This window comes from Onychomys torridus, chromosome 8 (assembly GCF_903995425.1).
Source record: "Onychomys torridus chromosome 8, mOncTor1.1, whole genome shotgun sequence".
NCBI classification, from domain to species: domain Eukaryota; kingdom Metazoa; phylum Chordata; class Mammalia; order Rodentia; family Cricetidae; genus Onychomys; species Onychomys torridus.
Window position 1 is genome coordinate 103,576,546 of NC_050450.1, and position 23,842 is coordinate 103,600,387.

A 23,842-nucleotide genomic window follows, 5' to 3' on the forward strand; every position below is an offset into this window, starting at 1 on the left:
GTCAGAACATAGAAGCTCTGTTCCAGAAGCCGTTGAGGTTGTACCTCATGCTGGCAGCTGAACTTAGTAGTGTTAAATGTTCTGAAGGCATGAAGGAGTCATGGAGAGCTGCTGAGGCTTGACACCCTGAAGAGAGCCTAGAAGAGGCTATTGGTGAAGGTGCAGCCTTGTTGCTACAGAAGACCCAGCATTTTGCCAGTACCATAGGATGACCACCAAGAACAGCAGTATCCTTAGGATGGAGCCAGCGAAGCCTAGAAGACAAGTTGTGTATGTCACAGAGTGTTGAGACAGAGAAGTGATACAAGGCCCTTGGAGGAGCCCTGGCTATCTGGGAACTCCATCTGTAGACCAGACAAGATTTGAACTCAGAGATTCATGTGCCTCTGCCTCCTGAGTGCTGGGATTAAAGGCATGTGCCACCACCGCCCAGCTGAGATAGACTATTTTAGTACATTTGAATTTGTGAGGACTATGGAACTTTTGAAGTTATTTATGTTTTATATTGTGATATTAATAACGTATCTTGGGGATACGTGAGAAAGAAAAGATTCTAATTGAAAAGTGATGTATTTGTGTGTCTCATTGACAAGGGGTCAATGTTGGCTAGTTTTATGTCAACTTGATACAAGCTAGAGTCATCAGAGAGGAGGGGGCCCCAACTGAAAAAATACCTCCATAAGACTAGGCTGTAGGCAAGCCTCTAGGAAATTTTCTTAATATGTGATTGATGGGGAGGATCCAGCCCATTGTGGATGGTGCCATCCCTGGGCTGGTGGTTCTGGGTTCTATAAAAAAGCAGGCTGAGGGCAGTGGTGGTGCACGCCTTTAATCCCAGCACTTGGGAGGCAGAGGCAGGCGGATCTTTGTGAGTTCCAGGACAGCCTGGTCTACAAAGCGAGATCCAGGAAAGGAGCAAAGCTATACAGAGAAACCCTGTCTTGAAAAACCAAAAAAAAAAAAAAAAAAAAAAAGAAAGAAAAGAAAAGCAGGCTGAGGCTGAGGCTGGGGGGTGGTAACACACACCTTTAAGCCCAGCACTCGGGAGGCAGAGGCAGGAGGCAGAGTGAGTTCCAGGACAGCAGAGGCTACAGAGAGAAAAAAGTTTAAGAACAAACAAACAAAAAGAAGGAAAGCAGACTGAGCAAGCTGGTGAGCAGCACCCCTCCATGGTCTCTGCCTTAGCTCCTGCCTCCAGGTTCCTGCCCTGCTTGAGTTCTTGTCCTGACTTCCTTTGATGATGAATTATGACATGGAAGTGTAAGCTGAATAAACCCTTTCCTCCCCAAGTTTCTTTGTTCAGATTATTTTATGACAATAAAATAATACAATAGTAGCCCTAAGAAAGGCAGGATAAATGTCCAACATTTCCCAAAGGCACCATGTTTTCTGGAATGAAGTGGAAAGACCCAAGCCATTAACCAGTTCTGTTTAACAAGCAGGGACAGTGCTTGCGAAGGAGCTGTCAGCTGTTAGACTTCCAGATAGGCGTGCATCCAAAACGGCCGTTATTAGAAGGAAAGAAAGCTCAGAGAACCAAAGGGCAGAGTTCTCCAGCATTTTTGAGAGTCCATGTGACAGTGAGGCCTGAAAATGCACGCATACCTCCACCATGTTATGAACATCTGTGATTAAATGGAGAGATTTAGACTTTTCCATGTAATCTGTAATGATAAACTGCATATATTTATGTTGAAGAAAAGTGACATGATTCTCTGGGTATTTTAGGTAACAGCTGAACTGGCTTAAACAGAGTTAAATCAGTAAAATGGCTTCTTGTCTAGTTGAGAAGAGGAATTTTAATTACATGATTAAATTCATTAATATAAGGAAGAGACTCTTTCTTCCCAGGGCCAGCTATGACCCTATTTGATTTCATAAACAGATTTTTTTTTTTTTTTTTTTTTTAAGCAACTCTTCCAGACTTAGATCTCTGGGAAAATGGAAGTAAATACTGACACAGGCTTATTTTGTTTTCCCAAGACAGGATTCCCAGGCGATTTCTCTAATTATCTAGAAAAAAAAATTTTTTTTTAAACTTGTTTTTCCCTTTAGATTTCAAATGAACCGAGGGTGAAATAACAAGTATTGCTTTAGATTCCCCAGCTTTGGCTTGGATACATATTAGTCCGGAGGGACTTTAAACAAATAAGGAAGGAGAATTGAAGAAATCAGAGATAAGGCGATCTTTCAAGGGGTTTTTCTAAAAAAAATAAATAAAGGGCGGAAGGTATCGCCCGTCCACGGCTTTAGAACAATTTAGTGGGAAAATTAATGGGGAGGAAATTGTGTGATCGCTTCTTGTCAGATTCTCTACAGCTGAAAACGCGGGAGCGTCGTGCCTAAAGTAGGACCCAGACTCCTGGGTATTACTTCTGAGCAAGTTATCACATAATTCCGCCAGGCTCCCAGAGGGGCAGTTGGAGCTACAGCTCAGCGCACTATACAGCCAATAGGAACATCAGAAACTGCCGCCATCTCGGATTTCAACCAATCAGCGCTCGGAGCTTTAGCGGGTTGGCCCGCACCTCTGTTGTCGCGGGAAGGAGGCAAGTCGCTTCAGAGCTGCCCGCAACGGACATGGCTGCGGCCCCTGGAGGCGGGGACGTGAAGTGAGGAGGGGGCAGGGAGGGGAGAGGACGCGGGCGAGGAAGACCGGCCCGGGGGCCCCGGTAAGTACGAAAAGGCCGGCGGCCCGAAGTGGGGAGCAAGGGGGCGTGGGGCCCGGCCTTCGGCGTCCTCCGAGTTCTAACCCAAGGCGAGGAGTGTCTGGGGTGTGCACCCAGCAAGTGGCATCAAAGGGGCATCCCTCTGTGGGGGAGTCGGGGGATCGCGCCCGTCTCCAAGTTCTGGCCGTCCGTCTCCTTCCCGCACGTCCTCAAGGGTGTTTGTTATTTTCCCTCTCTGCCCTGGTTTGCCCCTTGCCTGCGGTCCCTCGTCAGAAATAAAGGTTGTGTCCAACAAAGAGTCCTTGGCCCGGGTTCGTCGTGGCCGGGCCCTGGGCCAGAGGGCTGCCAATCCTGATGCCACGGTGTTTATGTGTAGGCCTCTGGGTGTCCCAGCCCAAATAAAGACGGTTGTCACGCACTGCGCGCGCCCGGGGCCCGGAGCTGCCTGCGGGCCTGTGGAATTGTGAGGGGCTTTGAGTTCATTGCAAGGCTGCAATGTTGCAGTTGGGGCGTGCTTCCCGGCTTTTGAGGCGAGAAGATTCTTCAGAGGCACCCGCAGCACCACAGCATTTGCAATTCTGTAAAGCAGTCTGCGTGTTATGCCTCCGTTTTCTCTCCTGTGAAACCCTAAAGTCAAAAGCAGAGGTCAGATTCAGTATCTAAAAAGTCAAATTAAGAGGGACTGATGGAATTAAAAAAAAAAAAAAAAAGTTGGAGAGTCACTTTCGGAATCAGGCCACTTTACAATGTGGGTTTACCCTGGAGCAGGATGTAGCAGTTGAGATAGAATCCACTAAGTGCTGCAGTCTAATCTCACCTGCCTCCTCAGCTCTAACTTCTATCAGGTTGTCTCATGGCAGAATTACAAGCAGGGAAACCTAGATTCTAGGGAGTACTGCAGTGACCAGGGAGGTGAAGTACACACCATCCCTTTGATAACCAGCCCCCAGATAGTTTGAGAGTTAACTGTCCTGGAATGTCCACTCCTGCTCACCCCATTTGGTATCCAGACCTCATAGATGATTAGACCACAAAAGGCCGACCAGGCGGTGAGATGGAAAGAAAACAGAAAACACTTGACATTTCTATTTTAAGTGACTACAGAGTGCCAGCTTGCAGGGAAGAGAGTCAACCTTCTGCAAGGCCTACCTCCCGGAGAAACAAATGAGAAATAAAGGTCACACACAGTCTTTGGTTCCTCCCCGCTCCTTGCCCCGGAATTGGTCTCCAGAAACAATTTCTTTTTTCTTTTTCTTCTTTTTTTTTAAAAATATGTATCATATCTTTTTTAAAAGATTTATTTATTTATTATGTATACAGAAGAGGGTTGCCAGATCTCATTACAGATGGTTGTGAGCCACCATGTGGTTGCTGGGAATTGAAATCAGGACCTTTGGAATAGCAGCCAGTGTTCTTAACCTCTGAGCCATCTCTCCAGCCCCCCCCCCCCTTTTTTTTCCCCGAGACAGGGTTTCTCTGTGTAGCTTTGCCTCTTTCTTGGATCTCACTCTGTAGACCAGGCTGGCCTCAAACTCACAGAGATCTGCCTGCCTCTGCCTCCCGAGTGCTGGGATTAAAGGCCTGCGTCACACCGCCCAGCCAAGAATCAGTTTCTATACAGAGAGGGAGGAGCTGTCAAATGAATACTGCCTACATCTAAGGTATTATTTAATTCAACCGGGGCTGTCAAGTGTGAGCTGGAAAGACCCACAGTGCCTCTAAGGCCATTCCTGATTTTCAAGTGAAAAGGCTCCTGATCCCCCTTGGCACCCTCCGGTAAATGTGGTTTTTTTGGCCTGTTACTCTGGTGTCTGTGTTATTTCCACCATAGTGTCTGAAAAGACAGGTTTTTTTTTAAAAAAAACCGTTTTAAACCCTAGTTTCCAATGAGGCCTGGGTGAAGTAGAAGTTAGGCCACTGCTGAAACCGGAATGTTCTCCTTCTGAAAGAAAGACCTAGTGTGTGGTTTGGTGATCAGGGGTTTGTGTAATAATCAGCTTTGCCTGTGGCTGCTGAGACAGTAGTAAACAGGGCTGGTCACATGATGTGGCAAGGGGGGTAAGGGCAAGCTTTCAACCCAAACTTGATGCCCCCTAAACCTGGCAAATCTCACTGATTACTTTGAGTTTTAGCATGATCGTGTGATCTCAGTCTTTATAATTTTAGGTTCCACTTGACACTTTTAATAGCAGCCTTCCTTTGCAGGGAGGTAAACAAAAAACTACCAGGAAACATAGGAAAGATGTCATTGGAGAGAGGTGAGCTCTCAGAGCATAAACCTATCCCGAGCTGGCAGCAAACACCAAAGAGAACACTGCTTTGGTAATGTTAGACAGAGCCAGGAGTTTGCTGATGTTTTTTTTTTTTTGTTGTTGTTGTTTGTTTTGTTGTTTGTTTTTTGTTTTTTGTTTTTTGTTTTTTCGAGACAGGGTTTCTCTAGCTTTGGAGGCTGTCCTGGAACTCTTTTTGTAGACCAGGCTGGTCTTGAACTCACAGAGATCCACCTGCCTCTGCCTCCCGAGTGCTGGGATTACAGGCGTGCACCACGGCATGCACCACCACCGCCCAGCTCTTTTTAAAATTTTTTTAAGATTTATTATGTATACAGTGTTTTTATTTATTATGTATGCAGTGTTCTGTCTGTAAGTATACCTTCAGGCCAGAAGAGGGCACCAGATCTCATTACAGATGGTTGTGAGCCACCATGTGGTTGCTGGGAATTGAACTCAGGACCTCTGGAAGAGCAGTCAGTGCTCTTAACCTCTGAGCCACCTCTCCAGCTCCGGAAAAGACTCTGTAGGTTGTAGCAGTAGCCTTTGCTGCACAAGGCTTTTGAATGTCATGAGATCCCATGTGTGATTGTTGGCATTCTTTTTATTTTTTTTATTGGAATGTTCAGTTGTTCTGGCTGCCTTTGGTAAAGACTGTCCTTCCGTTACTGAATTCTCTTTGTACTTTTCTTAAAAATCAATTGTCCAAAAATGTCTGGATCTATTTCTGGACTCTAAATACCAAGCCAATACCACATGGCTTTGAGTACTGCAGTGTTACAATTCTTGATGTCAGGCGGCATCTTCTAACTTTTGTATACTTTTCCTGCCCACTTCCTCCATTCTCCCTTCCTCTTCCTCCTCTTCCTTCTCTTCTTTTTCTGCTTTTTTTGAGTCTCATTATCACTTGATTGATCAGGCTGGCCTGGAATTCACTATGTAGCCCAGGCTGGCTTCAGACTTGGGACAATTCTGTTTCAGTTTTCCAAATGCTATGAATATCACTGTATCAGATTAAGCAATTCTAATTGCACAGAAAAATATTTCTCATACTAGTTTTTGTTTGTTCTGGTTGTGTGTGTGTGTGTGTGTGTGTGTGTGTGTGTGTGTTTGAGAAAAAGTCTCCATATATAGTCCAGGCATGAGCTACACACTGGCTCTAATCTTCATTTTATAGGTCTTTCCCTCCCCTGGAGACCCTAAGCCCACTGGGGGGCTTCCCACAGTAGGACTGTCTGTTACCTTGAATAGTATCATTCTTCTCTAGCTCTGTTTTCTTTGGTGTGGGATAAACGACTTTGCTTCCTTCTGTTTCTCATGGCAGTGTCTGCTTCTGGTTACTGCTCTCAGGAAGCCTGGTCTATTCTCCGCTTTCCTTTTCCCTTGTTGGCTAAGGTATCTCTCTGCAGACTGGCCTGCACCGTGCTGTGTAGAACAGGTCGTCTTTGCACTCTTGGAGACCCTCTTGCCTCAGGCTCCTTCGTGCTGCGAGTCTAGAAGCAAGCCGCCACACCTGGCTTCCCTGGTTCCTTCTCTGTGTTCTGTATTGTGGGGACTGCTGAGACAAGTCAGCTGGTGAGGAGCTTTTCTGTCATGCCTGGTCACCTGAGTTGAATTCCTGGCCTCATGTGATGGAAGGATAGAATTAGCCTCTGCAAGCTGTCCTCTGACCTCCACATATAATATGGCATGCATTCGAGTCATAACCACGAATGATGGCACATGCCTTGAATCCCCCCACATGGAGGCAGAGGTAGGTGAACATCTGTGAGTTTCAGGCCAGTTTGGTAGACAGAGTGAGTTCCAGGACGGCCAGGGCTGTGAACTTTGTCTCAAAAACAAAAATAGAAAACAGATAACTGAATGTATCTTGTGCAACTGATCAAAGTATTCCAGGCATGCTCTGGTATAGGCAGAGATCAGATAGCTTTCTTGCTGGGAAGAAGACGTATCTGTTAACATGACTGAATGTTCATGAACTTGAAATAGCTGTGCTCACACGTTCACATAAGGGAACTGTGTTTGACTAAGGCATTTATTGTAGTTTTTTGAGCTGGAGCTGAGGGCATATTATTCTTCCCAGTTAAACTGAGCCTACTGGATTTGGCTCATCTTTGCAACCTGTTGAGATCTCCTTGGATCCTTTGATATTTTCCCCGGGGTTATGCTATCTGAGAATTTGATTACCATACCATCTGTTTCTTCACTCAAGCCATTGATAAAATTATTGACTAGAATGCAAAGGATGAAACCCGATCGCTTGCCGTTGAAACTTTCTTTCATTGTAGCATTAACATACCTATTAGTTTCCTTTGGTTACAGATATTTAACTAAAGATAGACCCATCAAATATTGCTTGGTGTGTTGAGCAAGGCCACCGTACATGCCTAGCTAGTGCAGATTATATTAGAAGGGTCTAGAAGGACAGACAGCTCCCCAACTCACCCTCAGCTGGAGCCTCAGACCTCTGCTTGGTTTTTGGCTTTGGTTCTGAGCTTGGCAGCAGGAACATCCATCCTTCTTCCCATGGCTGTTATTGTAGCCATTTTTTAGCTACTTGTTGTGGCAAAGCAAGATCATTATAATTTTCTTCTAACTCCTGCATATCATGTCTTCCCCTTCTTCTCCCTCTCATCATCTCCCCCCCCCCCTCCCCAGACGGGCTTTCCCTGTGTAGCTTTGGAGCCTGTCCTGGATCTTGCTCTGTAGACCAGGCTGGCCCTGAACTCACTGAGATCTGCCTGGCTCTGCCTCTCGAGTGCTGCCAACTTGGCCCCCGGCTCATCATTTTTTTTTTTTAAACTCTTAAATGCTTAATTCTCCTGAGGAACTGTCAGTGACTCCTCAAGGCCTCTTTGGTCTGGCTTTGGGGGCCTCTCCATGTTAGTCTCTGATTCCTTTCCTGTGTAGTGTGGCTTGTCTTCACCGTCTTCTCTGCTGTCTTCCAAGAAGGCTATGTGCCTTTCTTCTTGGTACCATCTGAGACCTGTAGCTTTTGTTTGGGTTACCCCTTGCCTTAGCCTCACCACAGTCCTGAGAGACTCTCCTGGCCCTGTAGCCCCTCCCCCCCCCCCCAACCCCCCGCCCCCAGGCCCCATGCAGCACCTGTTGGTTGGAATTCCTGTTTAGTACTTCAGAGCCAACCTAAATTATAGTTGTTTTTAAAGTTCTCTTTTTTTTTCTTTATAATTTTTTTTTTAGCTGAGGATCAAACCCAGGGCCTTGTGCTTGCTAGGCAAGTGCTCTACCACTGAGCTAAATCCCCAACCCTAAAATTCTTTTTTTTAATAGTTGTTTTTTTAAATTACATTTTAAAAATTTATTTATTTTGTGTACGTTGGTGTTTTGTCTGCTTGAGGGTGTCAGATCCTGGAGTTACAGACAGTTGTGAGCTGCCATGTGGGTGCTGGGAATTGAACCCATTTCTTCTGGAAGAGCAGACAGTGCTCCTAACCGCTGAGCCATTTCTCCAGCCCTAAAATTACTTTTTTTTTTTTTTTTTGGTTTTTTGAGACAGGGTTTCTCTGTGTAGCTTTATGCCTTTCCTGGAACTTGCTTTGTAGACCAGGCTGGCCTCGAACTCACAGAGATCCGCCTGCCTCTGCCTCCCGAGTGCTGGGATTAAAGGCATGTGCCACCACCGCCCGGCCATTTTTATTGTTGACTTTCTGTGTGTATATATGTGTGCAGGCTCATGAGTAGGTCCTCAGATCCTTAGACTTGGCAGCAGGTGTCTTGATCAGCTGAGCCATCTCACCAGCCTTTGGCAATCTGTTTTTATAATAGCCCCAACTGTTTATATTATAAATTTCTCTGTGGTTAATCTCTTTTCTTGGGGATGAAACAGTGTGTCTTATACTTTGTAAGCTATCGTCTCTTACCCTCTTTTGTAAGCATATGCAGTTTAGTATGTTGGCCAGGTTTCTGGTGCTGGAATAAAATCCCAAGGTAGTCACTGAAGAAGGGAAGGTTTATTTGTGGATGGAATCATATACCAGGTACTCTTGTTGTCTGGCTTGTGTCATGCAGCAGCCATTTTGAGACTCAGTGAGACGGTTATGTGAGACGTTTGTGTGTATTATCACAGGGTAGTTCCACTGCATCAGGAGACTGAATTTGTTCACCTGTTCTCCTGAGAACGGACACTTGAACTGTCTCTGCTTTGGGACTCATTTGAATAAAACTAAGGGTAACTTTTCTTTCTGCATATGTATATGTGTGTGTATATATGTGTATGCATGGTTCTCATGTGTGAGAGCATGTGTATATTCATGTTTGTGAGTGTGTGTGTGTGTGTGTGTGTGTGTGTGTGTGTGTCCAGGGGTTGATGTTGAGTGTCTTCCTCAGTTGCTTTCCGCCTTACATATTGAAGAGAAGTGGAAGTTCTCATGGGACCGAAAGCATGATGTCTGGCTAGTCCAGCTAGCCAGCTTGCTCTGATGATTCACTTTCTCTGCCTTCCAAGTGCTGGGGTTACAGGTGGGTTGCTGTGCTGTGGGCATGTAAATGGGTACTGGGGTCCGGGACTCCAGCGCCCACACTTACAAAAGAAGTACTTTATCTTCCTGAGCCATTTCCCCAGCCATGTCTGCTTTACTATTGTTGGGTTTTGTTTTGTAAAAGATTTGGGACTAGAGAGATGCCGTAATGGTTAAGAGCACTTGTTGCTCTTCCAGAGAGCCTGAGTGTGGTTCCCGGCACCCACTGGTGACTCCCAATCATCCCTAACTCCAGCCCAGGAAATCTGATGCCCTGTTCTGACCTCTGAGTTCTCTAGGCATGCAGATAATGCATATACATGTGGAAAAAACACGCATATACATAAAATAATCAATATAATTTTAAAAGATTTATTTAATGTGCCTGAATGTGTGTGTGTTCACATATGCATAGAGGTACCCATGGAGGGCAGAAGAAGGAGTTTGTTCCCCTGGAACTGGAGTTCCAGGGCCTTGTGAGCTGCCCACTGTGGGTGCTGGGAACCAAACCCAGCTCTTCTGCTAGAACAAATGCACCTGGCAGTGGTGGTGGCGGCGGCGGGTGGCGGCGGCGGGCAGCGGGCGGCGGCGCACGCCTTTAATCCCAACACTGGGGAGGCAGAGCCAGGTGGATCTCTGTGAGTTTGAGGCCAGCCTGGTCTACAGAGTGAGATCCAGGACGGGCACCAAAACTACACAGGGAAACCCTGTCTCAAAAAAACCAAAACAAACAAACAAACAAAAACAAGTGCTCTTTACTGCGGAGCCATCTCTCCAGCTCCCTTTGAAACAAAAAACTTTTTCTTAATATTTTATTTATTTATGTACATGGGTGTTTTGTCCGTACATACATTTGCACACCAGAAGAAGGCATTGGATCCCATGGGACTGCAGTTATAGATGGCTGTGAGGCACTGTGTGGATACTGGGAATTGAACTCAGGACCTCTGGAAGCCAGTGCTCTTAACTGCTGAGCCATCTCTCCAGCCCTGCAAAAAGTTATTTGATACTTTTTGTTTAAGATTTATTGATTTTTATATGTAGGAATGTTTTGCTTTCATGTATGTGTGTACCCTTGGGGGTCAGGGAAGGGTGTTTGATCTGGAACTAGAGTTATGGATGGCTGTGAGCTGCCATGTGGGCACTGGGAATCGAACCATGATCCTCTGCAAGACAACACAACAAGGGCTTTAACACTGAGCCATCTCTCTGGCCTCTACATTTCTTTGTGTGTGTGTGTATGTGTGTGTGTGTGTGTGTCATACTGTGTGTGGAAGTCAGAGGACAGCTTGCAGAAGTTCATTCTCCCTTTTTATATGTGGGTGCCAGGCACCGCACTCAGCTCATTAGGCTTGGCCACAAGAGCCTTCCACCTATGAAGCCATTTGGCTGGCATGAGAAATGTAATTTATGTTTATATTTTAACCTTACAACCTTGTACTTGTAGATTCTTTACCATTTTCTGGGGACTGTATTATTTAGTCTGTAAACAAAGGCAGTCTTCCTTTAAAAAGAATTAAAACAATCTAATGACACCGTTTTCCCCTTTCCCATCCCTCCTTCCTTCTCTTCCCATGCACCCTCCCCGTTCTCTCTCAAACTCATGCCCTAATTTTTTTTTTTTTTAAATTTTGTTTGATCTTACTATGTAGCCCTGGGTGGTCTAGAACTCGCCATGTGGACCAGACTGTCCTCAAACTCACAGAGATCACCTGACTCAGCCTCCCAAGTGCTGGGGTTAAAGGCATGAGCCATCATACCTGGCAAGGACTCTATTTTTTTAATTGTTGTTACACACACACACACACACACACACACACAGGAATATATATCCCTAAGTATTTAAGTAAAACCTGCTCAGTCCATGTGATGTTACTCGTACGTATATGATTTTAGGGCTGTCTAGCTGGGCGGTGGTGGCACACGCCTTTAATCCCAGCACTCAGGAGGCAGAGCCGGGTGGATCTCTGTGAGTTCAAGGCCAGCCTGGTCTACAGAGTGAGTTCCAGGAAGCTACACAGAGAAACCCTGTCTCGAAAAACCAAAAAAAAAAAAAAAAAAAAAAAAAAATTAAAAAAAAAATTTAGGGCTGCCCATTTGGTATAGGATGACCAGTTGGGGGGCTCTTCCCTGGGGAAGACTTTCTCCCGATCTCAGCGTTCCTCAGCTGCCTCTAGATCTAGGGTGGGGGCCCCATGAAGTTCCCCCTTCCGTGTTGGATGTCTGTTGCTGACGTTCTTGTTCAGGTTTTGTTGTTTAGACAGTCATGATGTTAGTGGGACTTGCAGGGTGCAGCTTCCCTGACATGTCTAGGAGCTGAAGCTCACTGCAGACTTCCTGTTCTCTCGTCTCTTACAGTCTTCCCCACCTGTTCTGCTGTGGCCCCCAATTCTTAGGTGTGGGAATTGTGCTCTAGAGATCTCAGGGGCGCTTGTTCTCCACATTTGATCAGTTGTGGTTTTCTGTAATGATCTCTGTCTGTTGCAAGGAGACATTGCATTCAGTTTTTTTACCTTCTGTTCCTCTCCTCCTATTTGACTTTGTGTTTTTATTCTTTCTTGTTATATAATTTAATAAATTTACTTAGTAAGTGTGTGTGTGTGTGTGCGCGCGCGCGTGCACATGCATGCACACACATGGCCACTGTGCACACATGGAGGTCAGAGGACAACTTTTAGAAGCTCTCTCCTTCCACCATGTGGGTTCCAAGGCTCAAACTCAAGGTTTGGCAGCATGAGTCCTTATTCTTGACTTGAGTGGACTTGATTGTCATTTCGTCTTGTTAATGAGAGTAACAGCTACTGTTTATGGAGTACCAAATATTGTGCCAGGCCCAGTACATGTACTATTTTACATAATTCTCATGGCACTGCTGTGAAATAGGTATTTGCACATCCATACTAAGGACAGGGATCAGAAGCTGGAAAGGATAAATCATTTAGTTTACCAAGATCATCCAGTATTTGATACATGTTAGAGATGAGATTTGAACCCACAGGTAGTCATTTAGCTTTGACCCTTACACTTTTTCACAGTGGGCTATAGGCAGAGCTGGCCCTTTAAGGATTCTGCTCCTTATTTCAGGTCAGATGTTAAGAACAGTCCTCTCCCAGAACCCCATGTATGGAATGATGGGAATGCAGAGACTCTTAGAAAAATGCCATGTTCCTGGCCGCCCTCTGCACTGCTGCGGTTCCAGCTGGCCACAGTCATTTCCCTCTGGTTGTGTTGGCAGAAGTAGTTAATAGGAACAATCCCGTTCTGCACCCTGGTGCCTTTCCCTGTGTGGTGAATACCTTATTCAGCCCCTACTGGGATGGGGTGTCATGGGGATTTCAGCCATAGCTGTAAACAAGGCTCAGGCTGCCTGGTCAGAGTGGCCTTGGGGAACAGTGATTTGGCCTCTCGGGATCCCATTTCATTTGGCTGCCAAAGACTGAATGTCACTGTCTCTGACCCTGAGGGGGATGTCTCTGCTTGGATTGAAGGTCCTGGCTGAAAGGAAGGGGTAGGGAGAAACTTGGCGGCATAGCAGATGACATCAACATGGGTGCCACTTGGAGGAATTGCGTGGGATCTGGGAGTGGAGTTGGTGGCTTCAAACCTGAGTCTTCTGGCCAGCCCTCTGGACATAGATTTTTAATTGTTTCTCGACAGCTCTTTTATGGGTCAGCTCTCTGAGGCCTCTGATTCCTTGTAATGAGGTTGGCTGCAGCCCCGGAGAACTGACCTCATCAGCAGGTTAGAGCTTTCTCCAAGAGGAGGCCTCTGATCCAAACCAGATTACCCAGTGTCACTTTTTACTGAGAACACGCCCTGATCTGAGATTGTGAAAGTTGTGTTGGCTGCCAGGATGGAAGGCTGAGGGCCAGGGCTCAGGTGGGGCAGGTGGGAGTGGGTGTCAGGTCAGACTTACCCTCTTTTGGCGGGGAGGGCTGCTGAGATCAGACCCAGGGCATCACACATGCTCAGCATGGGTCTGTCACAGCTACTTTCTAGCCCTTGGGCCATCTTCCAGGTACCTAGCTGACTTTGGTCACACTGGTTGTCGGGTTGGCATGCTCATCCTTGCAGACCTCTGCCCAAGGTGCCTGTCCAGCACTGCCATCACCCACACAAGACCTGTGGGCATGTGTGTACTGGCAAGTGTGGAACACGTTGCTCAGGACGTGGAGAGTGTAGTGTGCCTGCTTCTGCCAGGTTGCTTCTTACCCTCCCTCCGGATGTCCCCTGATGACTTGACTTGTATTAGATTCCAGAGACTTGACTGCTGACCTTAAGACATACTGATGAACCAAGGCTCTTCCTGGCTGCTGGAAGTCAGCCGTTTATAGAGTACACACAGAACCCGAGAATAGTATGCCTCTGAAAATGAAGGTTGAAAGACAAGGCTTGTAATTTCCAGATACCCCTCTGGAGCTGGTCTGCTGGCCTCCCAGGGTGGACCTCATCCAAGGCTGACTCCTTCGGTATGCTGCTGGAGGGCCAGGCCAGCAGGGTGCTGGTGCTCTGTGGCTTAGTTGAGGTCCTCATGTTGCACAACAGACTCCCAGTCTTGTGACCTTGTGACCTTATTTACAGAATTTCTTTCCTCTTTTTTCCCAGATGCTGTGACTGTGACAGACTCACTGGGGTTTGTCCATGTTGGGGAGGAAGCTTCCTTCCAGGTGTGACTGTGTTCATCTGGGCATGTCTGAAGTACCCTGGGCCCATGGACCTGAAGGAGAAGCATCTGGTGGGCCCTGCTCTCTTGCTGTGTGGCTATTGTGGGGGTATCTATATTGGGCTCCCCTCACCTGGGTTTTCTGGGAAATCTTCAGCTCGGGTTCTACACTGAGTGTGAGAGAAAGGTGGGGCATGCTGTGAGGGCTGCGGGAGATATAACTGTGACCCCTTCTCATAGGTCAGTATTGCCTGGCTGGGACGAATACAGGGTTAAGGGTAGCCCAGTTGACAAGGCTGCATGACAGCAGGCTTTCCGATTGGGTTTGATCCCAAGCCAGCCTTGCCCAGAGCTGTGTAATTTGGTTTGTTTGTGCTGTGCTAGGGCTGTGCCCCAACCTGCCTAGCCATGCTGAAGACTGTTGGGCACCCCATCTGTGGTTAGGGACAAGCACATCATCAGATTCCAAACACAGCTGTATGGTAATCAACAGGATTGAGCTGGGCCTGGTGGTACAGGTCTGTAATCCTACTTACTCTAGAAGCTGAGGCAGGAGAACTGCACATTTGGGGAGTGCCAGAGTGAGTTCAAGGCTGCCTTTGGCAACTTTGTGAGGTCCTCTCTCAAATGAGGCATGGGGATGTATCTGATGGGTAGAATGCTTACCTAGCACTCATGAGATCCTAAGTTCAACATCCCTCAACTCCTAAAGTCAGCAGCTTGAGCAGTCCAGGCAGTTGAAGACCAGTCCTGCCTTCAGGTGTACAGTCTATGGATGGAAGTAGATTTAGAATATTCTTCTCCTGTGGCAAAGACTGCCCCCAGGAAGTCTTTGTGTCTCCTGCCTGACTTCAGTATCCCCCACCAATAGACCCCTGTCTCAGCTCTGTCCCTCTGGAGAGTTTCTGGACTAGAAAGCCACGTACAGCGCCAGCAGCATGTTTATGGAGCACTGGAGTCAGAGCCCCGGGGGCTAGGGAGATGGTTCCCAGCTTGTAGAGGATCACAGTCTTGCTGAGGGCTAGCAGCATAGTCAATTTAGTAATAGAACCCTCTGGGGTTTGACCTACATGAGGGCCTTTCCTTTATAAATATTTTCTTACTTATTATGAATGTGTGTGCGGTGTGTGCAGTGCACATGTACCACAGCGTGCAGGTGGAGGACTACCTGGAGGAGGCGGTTCTCTTCTTTCATCTTTGCTTGGGTTCTGGGGGTCAAACTTGGGCCACCAGATTTGTGTGGCAAGTGCTGTACCCAATCTTGCCGCCCAGGAAGGGTCTCTTCAATTATACACTGGCCTCGATAATAACACCCAGGATTCTCAGAAGGCTTCTTGGAGAAAAAGGAGTAAGAGGCGTTTGTATAGTGGCAGTTGTTGCTCAGGTGGTCTGTAGCCAACGCCCTAGTCCAGGGCTGCTGCTGGATAACTTGTAGCACCCCGTTCCCTCTCTTTGGGACCCACCAGTTCCCAGCCTGTCTGGAAGCATGTGGTGGATGAGCGGTATCATCGAGGTTGGCAGTGGGGGAAGTGGCTGAAAGGGGAAAGGACCGAGGTGCTGTCTACACAGCACCCTGTGCGCTCTGAGGAGTGCCATGGAGCAGGAAGAGCTTTGCTGCCTGGTTTCCACCCTAGCAGTGACTTCCCAGAACCCAGGGACGGGAGTCCTTCTGGTGGCTAAAGCCAATAGTCCTCACAGAGACTGGCACAGAAGCTGACCCCGCCCATCTCTCTTTCCTGCTCCCAGCAAAGACTTCCTGCCCTTAACCTCTGGACTGCCCAGCCCCTCCTTTCTGTCCCCATTCGACTGTTTGGCAGGGGCCCCACAGGGAGGTACACAGGCCAGCGAGGGGGAGGGGAGGCTGCCTCGTGCTAGGAGGCGCTGGCTCTTTTTCCTAGCAGTGGTTGGAGAGGGTGTAGTCTAGGAGACAGAGGGCCCTGGAGAAACAGCCTCCAGCCTGCTTTCCAGCCAAGGGACCCATTAGGCTGTCCTAACTCCCTGGCGTGTTGTGTCACCGTACTGAAGATGGCCTGTCCATTAGCAGAGGAATGTCCAATCCTCTCCCATGCCTTACCTCTTCCTTTACCCAGAGTGGTTGTACTGACTTTTTTTATGCCAAACTAGGGGCCAGAGCCATGTGTTCAGAGCCCTAGTCACTCAGGCCAGGTTTAAAGTGCAGAGACGGAGTCTTTTGGTCTGTTCCTGGGCTGGGTGGCACATGCCTTTAACCTGGGCACTCAGGAGACAAAGGTAAGCAGATCACGTGAGTTTGAGGCCACCTGGTCTACATACACAATGAGTTTCTAAACAGCCAGAGCTATACAGAAGAGACTGTCACAAACAAACAAATGACCCGGGTGTACAGGGCAGCCCTGGTCTCTGGCGTGCCGAAGGCAGAGCTTCCTTCCCTTGGTGGACCTCCAGGTCACCTGCAAGGAAGGTGTTAGGATCCTAAGAAGCACTTTCAGCTGGCTTTGCTTTCTCCCTCTGCTCCTGGTTCTCCCTTCCACTGGACTCCAGGCCTCCTAGAAGTCTCTGCTGGAATCCCTGCTGGCTGCCCCGCCCTGCTGCAGGATGTGCTGCTATTAATAAGGCTCTGTCTCTCCCCTGCTTCCTGCAGCTCTCACCGTGGAAGGCTGCTGATGCCTGGGCTCCGTGCTCTGAGTGGCAGGGAACTCGGGTGGGTGATGAGCTCAGCCACAGTGGGGTCCTAACTAGTGACCTGGGGCAGTGGACAGGTAGTCTGGGAAGAGGTCCAGTGTTTATGTTTCCCAGAGTACTCCTGGATGCCAGCATTTGGTCCCGGAGCCCCAAGCCCTTGACAGCTTCTTTCATCTGTCCAAATGTCCCTCTGTCCATTTGGCTGTCCTCTAGCTGTATCTTGCCTCTGTGTTCACCCTGCACTGGCCTCCTCTGAAGGGCCAAACTCTTGGACATCTGTCGAATCGAATCGTGGACCAACTTTTGCCTCTCAGCCCTCCTTTCTTTGCCCTCCTCCTTCCTCTCTCTCTTCCCTCCCCCTCCCTCCCTCCGTCCCTCTCTCCCTCCCTCTCAGGGCTGCTGTTGCTGCCTGCTGCCTCCTCCTCCTCCCTCCCTGAATCTGCAGCGTGACTGGAAATAGGCTGAATTAATCAGCAGATTCAAGCTCTGCTCTGCTGCACCCGATTCTCCACAGCACCGGCCTCTCACTCACACACCCTCTCATTCTGTTCTGCTTCTCCCCGCATCCTTGAGGGTGGTGTTGGGAGTTCCAGTACCTGACTGCTTGTCCCTCAGGCTCTGCCCCATGCTTTTCAAGCAGGCAGAGCTATGGCTACCCCACCAGGGCAAGCACAGCACGGTGAGTATGCCAGCTTGACTTTCACAGTTTTAACTGCCTCATTCCCTGCTGATGAGGGAGTCTCTGGGTTGTGATTGCCAAAGGAGTCCTGAAGATGCTGCAGAGCAGCTGGGATGAGCCTGGGGTAACCAGGGCTTTGGAAGGAGATTGGGAAAGCCAAAAAGCTAGCATGTCTTGGAATGGCCAACCAGGTTTTCAGGTTACCCAGAGCAGCCTTGGGGATTGAGTTTCCCCGAGGGAAAAGGATGCAGGGACCCAAGGCTCCATGTGCAGGTGACAGAAGCTCAGGGCCTGGGTGCCATCCCTTCTCTATAATGAAGGGACTTTTTTTCTGCTGGGTCATTCAGGTAACTGAGTCAGGGGTCAGGGTTGGGATAGTTTCCTCTGAGTTTCAGTGGCTACTGAAGGTGGGGGAGCAGGGGTGTATGCTGAGGTCTACATGAGCGAGCCCTTACGAGGAAGAAGAGGAAGAGACCTGCTCTGCCTCTGGTTTACCAGCTGTAGATGAGTCCAGATGTGCCTGGCAGACTCAGGGAGTCGGGAGTGGCTGACTATCCTTCAGTGACTTGAGTTTGAGCTGAGTTCAACTTTGATTGCTCTCTGTCTGTCCGATTCAAGCAGCTGTGATGGGGTGACCTGGTGAAGGGGCCCAGCTGGTCATAACTGGTGGGCATCTGTCGTCAAGGCCCCCAGTCAGGCTTCTATTTGTGACCTGCCTTCCTGAATGTACAGCCATAATTTTGCTGCTTCTAAAACAGGTAGAGTAAGAAGGAAAGTGGGGAGAACCTCAGAGGTGCTCTACAGGGACACGGGCAAGATGCTGGGGCTTCTTGCTGAGGTGGGTGCAAAAACGCCCAGGGCACCGGCTGTTGGAGTGCTCAGTAGACCACCTGAGGCTAGTTACACACCTTGGCAGTGGGTCCTGCTTGGTGCCAGGTCACTGCTTGTGATTGTCAGGCTTTCGGCCCTTATGTTCCCCATGAATATCAAGTTCAGTGAGTACTCTCCCTTAGTGGTGGAACAGAGAGGGCCAGCCCAGCTTGTGATGGCATCCAGCCTCCCGAGTCAAGGCTTCCTTTTTGCCCGGCCTGGTGGGCAAGTTTCGGTGCTTAGGAGGCAGAGGCAGGCTGATCTCTGACTTTGAGGTCAGCCTGGACTACATGGTAGGTTCCAGGCCAGTCAGGGCTACATAGTGAGACGCTGTCTCTCAAAAGTAACAACACAACCAAACAACAGCTACCTTTCTGACTCAGGTTGTTTCCACTTTGCTCAGTGTGAGTGCTGACAATAGTGGGAAGATTTCAGTGTCCTTCTGTCCGGGTCATTCTGGGCTAGAAGCCTCACTCCTGGCCCCAAGAATGTGTCTAGAGGTGCCAGTATCAGGGAAGGGGTGAGTTGTTTTGTTGTTGTTGTTGTTGTTGTTGTTTGTTTTTAAAGATTTATTTATTTATTATGTATACTGAAGAGGGCACCAGATCTCCTTACAGATGGTTGTGAGTCACCATGTAGTTGCTGGGAATTGAACTCAGGACCTCTGGAAGAGCAGTTAGTGCTCTTAACCTCTGAGCCATCTCTCCAGCCTGAAGGGGTGAGTTTTTAGCATCAGAGAAGCAGGAGAAATCTCTTGTTAGCCTTGGGAACTTAATCAAGGCATATCAAAATGTTCCTCACCCTTCTTTACCTCAGCAGGTAAAGAGAAGCAGATCTTAGCAGATCTGTGCTGACTTAGGTTATTTATTGCTCAGATAATAGGAACTTGCTGCATCTCTCCAAGGCACCCAGGAACACAGAGTATCCGTATCAGTCACTCTGCCTGTTCCCTTTCACCTGGCTCTGCACCTCCTTCAGCAGGTCCGATGGTTTCCCACTGAACGCCTTAGCTCTGGATCTTCTGTCCCCCGCCCCCCCCCTCCCCAGAAAAGCTCAGGCAATGAGGGAAGGAGAGATCTGACCCTGAACTCTGGCCCTCCTGCCATGGAGGGGTGAGCAGAGAGTGGGCTGGTTCAGAAGGCCCAGTCCTCACCACAGGGCCAGCCTGTGTGGGCAGGCACTTCCTTTGGGCAGCATGTAATTACAGAAGAGCTTATTTTCCCTCTGCTGCACTGTCTTTAATCCCTTGTCTGCAGTTGATGCCCCTGGCCAGACACAACATGCGGGGGCAGATGTGCAGACAGCTCTGCAGGTGTGCTGTCCACCAGCATCTGTCACCTTCTGACCAGGCCTCCCTCACCTGCAGAGGAGTAGAATACCTGGGACAGGGAAAGCCAGTGATGATGAGGCGGGCAGTCCTGGCATGGGACTGTGGAGAAGGAGGCAGTAGATGTCAGGGTGGCCACGGTGTAGCCCAGGAGCCAATGAGTGCTCAGCAGGCCTGGCTAGAGGAGGGATGCCTCCCTGGTTCTCTGGTTTCTCTTCATAGGTTTTTCTGAGTCTTACTGGGAACTGCTCCTTCCTGGACATAAGGGCCTAGCTTGAGGTCCAGCAGCTTCCCATGGAAGCTTACTGCACTTGGCCTGGATCCTTTTCCTGCTTGTGCCCACTCTTGGGCATGCAGTCCTTATCTCTTCCAGTGGTCCTCCCTCCCTCCACTGCTTTACACTTTATGAGTTATAGGGGTCTGATCTATGGATCCTGTCCATCCCAGGAACTCTTGTTTCAGGATGTGGAGAGGAAGCCAGGGGAAGATGGAGTCCAAGAGAGCAGGATATAGTGTGAAGGAAGGTGCTGGGCCAGGCTTCTTACTCTGGCCCCAAATCTTCTTCCTTCCTTTGACAGAGAGGAACAGGTCCAACCTGCCCTTTGTAGTCCTTTGTGTTTCTTCTCTAGAGCCCTCATGAAGGCCTCTGCCCTTCTCGGAGATTGCATAATAGGCCCTGTCTGCACTGAATACTGGCTTTGGACCCTGAGCTCTGGAGGGTCAGGAACCTACTGGGTTTAGGTAAAGAAGCTAAGAGTAGCCAGGTGATGGTGGTGCACACCTTTAATCCCAGCACTTGGGAGGCAGACAGAGGTGGGCAGATCTCTGTTGAGTTTGAGGCCAGCCTGCTATACAGAGCGAGTTCCAGGACAGCCGCAGCTACACAGAGAAACCCTGTCTCAAAAAGAAAGAAAAAAGAAGAAGCTAAGAATCTTGGAGTGAACGCATTCTGGAAAACTGAGGTGGCCAGTGACAGGCAATACTGGGGACTCTATTCTTGTGCACCTACAATTCTAGGTATGTGGCACTGGGCCCTTCCTGGCCCTGGTAGCCCCTTAGAGTCATGGATGTGTGTCCCGCCACGGCAAAAACCAGATGGCCAAGGAGGAAGCCAGGGGTACCTTTGGAACTAGTCAGGAAGGCAATAGATAAAGCCGACAGGTCCCTGCAGAGGACAGCAATGGGGCCGTTGGCATGACAAGGTAGGACAAGGAGTCAGTTAGCCAGGTGAGTGTGTCCCACAGCCCTTCCTTCCGAGTGGACAGCCTTCAGGTATCTCGGGCTAAGGATTTGCTGATTTTGCTTGGACTTTCCCTGCTAGAAGCTCTTCAGGTGGCCTCTGGGAAAGGCTTGTTGCCTCTCCAGGAACTCTGTTTCTTGGGCCCATTTACTACATTAGTATTATTTATAGCTGGAGCTCTGTCCAGTGGATTCACCCTGACATCAGCTTCATCCCAGAAGTTTTGGGGCAGTGGGGTCAGGGTGGTGCCCAGATAGGCATGTCTTTCCCCGCTCCCCCCCAAGACAGGGTTTTTGTATATAGACCTCGCTGTCCTGGAACTCTCTATAGACCAGGCTGGCTCAAACTCACAGAGATCTACTTGCCTCTGCCTCCTGAGTGCTGGGACTAAAGGCGTATGCCGCCACTGCCGCTGCCAGCACCACCACCTGGCTGGCATGTCTTTGAAAGCTGCAGGTACTACTGCAGGCTTTGTGTTGACATCCCCTGACTAAGTTGTCATTGGGGTTCTTGAAGCTACTTGTGTGTTCATCCATTCACCAGATGTTCACTGAGCTTGTGTGTGTCTAGTACCATCTGTTGTGGTTCAGTGGGAGATAGGAGAACTCATCTTCAGTTCTGTACCAAATACTGTGCCAAAATTCAAGGAATTTAAGGTACAGTAAGAGAGCCAGACATGCACATCCAGACCCAGTTCCATAAGGTGCAAGCTGAGAGCCAGGTTGCCCGATGCCTTAGACGACAAGACTGAGGTTCAGCTCTGGGCTTTCAGGAACTGTCCCTCCCATAGGAGGTGATATTTGAGCCCTCTTGAAGAAGCGAGGGTTGCCTGGTGGCAGGTATGTCCTTGGCCAGGAAGTGCACACTCCTTTGCACATGAGCTGAAGGAGCAGGGAGTGTAGAAGGAAGGGCAGGGAGGCTGGGGGACCTTGCAGCGCAGGCACAGCGCTGGGGTCTGGGTTTTAACAGTAAGGGAGAGGATGCTGCAGAGATGCTCACTGGATAATGGTGCCTGCCGTCAAGCCTGAGGACATGAGCCAGGTCCCTGGGACCCACATGATAGAAGGAGAGAACTGACTCCTGAAAGTTGACCTTTGATACATTAGTCAATCAAATGTAATAAAAATTTAAAGATAAAGGAGGTCAGTTGCTGAGAGAGTCTTTCTCTGGCTGGGGTATTTCAGTGGGTTTGGAAAAGGTAAAGAAGGGATGGGAAGGAAATGGGGGAGGGGAGGTTGGAGCCTGGATAGTGTGTGTGTGTGTGTGTGTGTGTGTGTGTGTGTGTGTGTGTGTGTGTGTAAAGTTGACTGGCAGGGAGGGTTGGGATGAATTTGGGGTATTTCCTGTCTCCTGTGAAGCAGCTTGAGGCAGGTCAGTAGACAGGCCTGTATCTGGAACAGGGACCCAACCGGGAGTGAAATGGAGGCTTTGTAATTCTTTTTTTTTTTTTTTTGAGCTGAGGATCGAACCCAGGGCCTTGCGCTTGCTAGGCAAGCTTTCTACCACTGAGCTAAATCCCCAACCCTGAAATGGAGGCTTTGAAAGTACGTAGGTGGTAGGTGAATCCGTAGGTGGTGGGTGAGTCCATAGGTGGTGGGAGAATCCACAACTGTTGCAGAGGTCTCCCAGGGAACACCCAACAGTTGGCAAGGCTGGGCTGTGGCATGAAAGAATGAAGAACAGTTGGAGTCAAAGAAGGAGGAAATAGGAATGTGTGGTTCTCAATGAAGAGTGGACCAAGTGTGAGGTCACTCAACATGTCTAGTCCCTATGTCCAGGGCCAGCTGTGGTGACAGCAGGGTGGTGGAGTCATAGTGCTTTCTTTCCTTTAAGAACAGCTAAACTGGGTTGGGGATGTAGCTCAGTGGTAGAGTGCTTGCCTAGCAAGCACAAGGCCCTGGGTTTGATCCCCAGCTTAAAAGAGAAAACAAAAAAAACAAACCAAGAACAGCTAAGCTATCTTCCCCTGAGATTAGGTCCTGCCTAATCTTTAGTGTTGCAAAATACTGTTTTGCAAAATAGTGGCATTGGAAAGCAAAGGTAGTATGGTCTTTTTCTTTTCTTTCTTTCTTTCTTTCTTTCTTTCTTTCTTTCTTTCTTTCTTTTTTTTTGTAAGTTATTTCATCTGTTTGTGTGTGTTGTCAGACAACTTGAAGAAGTTGGTTCTCTCCCTCCTGTGTAGGTAGGTCCTGGGCCTAGACTGAGGCTGTCAGGCTCAGCAGCCCACACCTTTACTGGCAGAACCATCTCACCAGCCCCAAGTCTTTCTTAAATACCTTCCCCAGAAACAATTAAGAACAAAGTCTGAGTTAGCTTTCTTAAAGAAATAGATATATTCCAGGCAGTGGTGGTGTATGCCTTTAATCCCAACACTCAGGAGGCAGAGGCAGGAGATCTCTGTGAGTTTGAGGTTAACCTTGTCTACAGAGCAAGTTCCAGGACAGCTAGGGGTCCACAGAGAAACTCTGTCTTGAAAAACAAGAGTGGGGGTCAGGGGAGAGAGAGAGAGAGAGAGAGAGAGAGAGAGAGAGAGAGAGAGAGAGAGAGAGAGAGAGAGAGGGAGAGAGGGAGAGAGGGAGAGAGGATATGGCATGTTGCTGCATGCTTTAATCCTAGCACTTAGGAGGCTCTATGAGCTCCAGGCCAGCCTGATGGACATAAGAAGCTCCAAGACAGCCTGGAATACACGGAGAGACCTGCCTCAAACACAAAACAACAAAAAAGAAATAGATATCTTTTTCTGTGAAATCTTGAAGTAAAATGGAGGGTGGGGATGGGTAACAAGAAGTCTGGATGGAGCAGGAGGCCCACCCGGCTCGTGGGTTGAGAGTTGAACGGATAGACTGAGTTGAGAGAGCACTTTCTGTCCTTTTATTTTTAACTTGGCTTTAAGGAGTGAAGGGGGTTAGGAGGGAGAAGAAGAGCTTGTAATCAAAGAATAAGTCTGGGTAGGGCCCTAGGGAGATGCTGACTGTCTCTACTTCC

General features: G+C 48.6%; 1 protein-coding gene across 5 annotated transcripts in view; it reads left to right on the forward strand.

Moving 5' to 3' along the window:
• The first annotated feature begins 2,552 nt into the window (after window positions 1-2,552).
• Window positions 2,553-23,842, forward strand: part of Tmem94 (transmembrane protein 94) — a 35,239-nt gene continuing 13,949 nt past the window's right edge. For 2 of the 5 annotated variants that reach the window (XM_036198265.1, XM_036198266.1), the window contains exon 1: window positions 17,150-17,420. In XM_036198265.1, the coding sequence (XP_036054158.1) occupies window positions 17,367-17,420 (54 nt within the window). In that variant the 5' untranslated portion in view covers window positions 17,150-17,366. Of the gene's footprint in view, window positions 2,673-14,022; window positions 14,153-17,147; window positions 17,421-23,842 lie in introns of those variants that run through there. The other 3 variants (XM_036198267.1, XM_036198269.1, XM_036198268.1) reach the window with 3 other exon arrangements.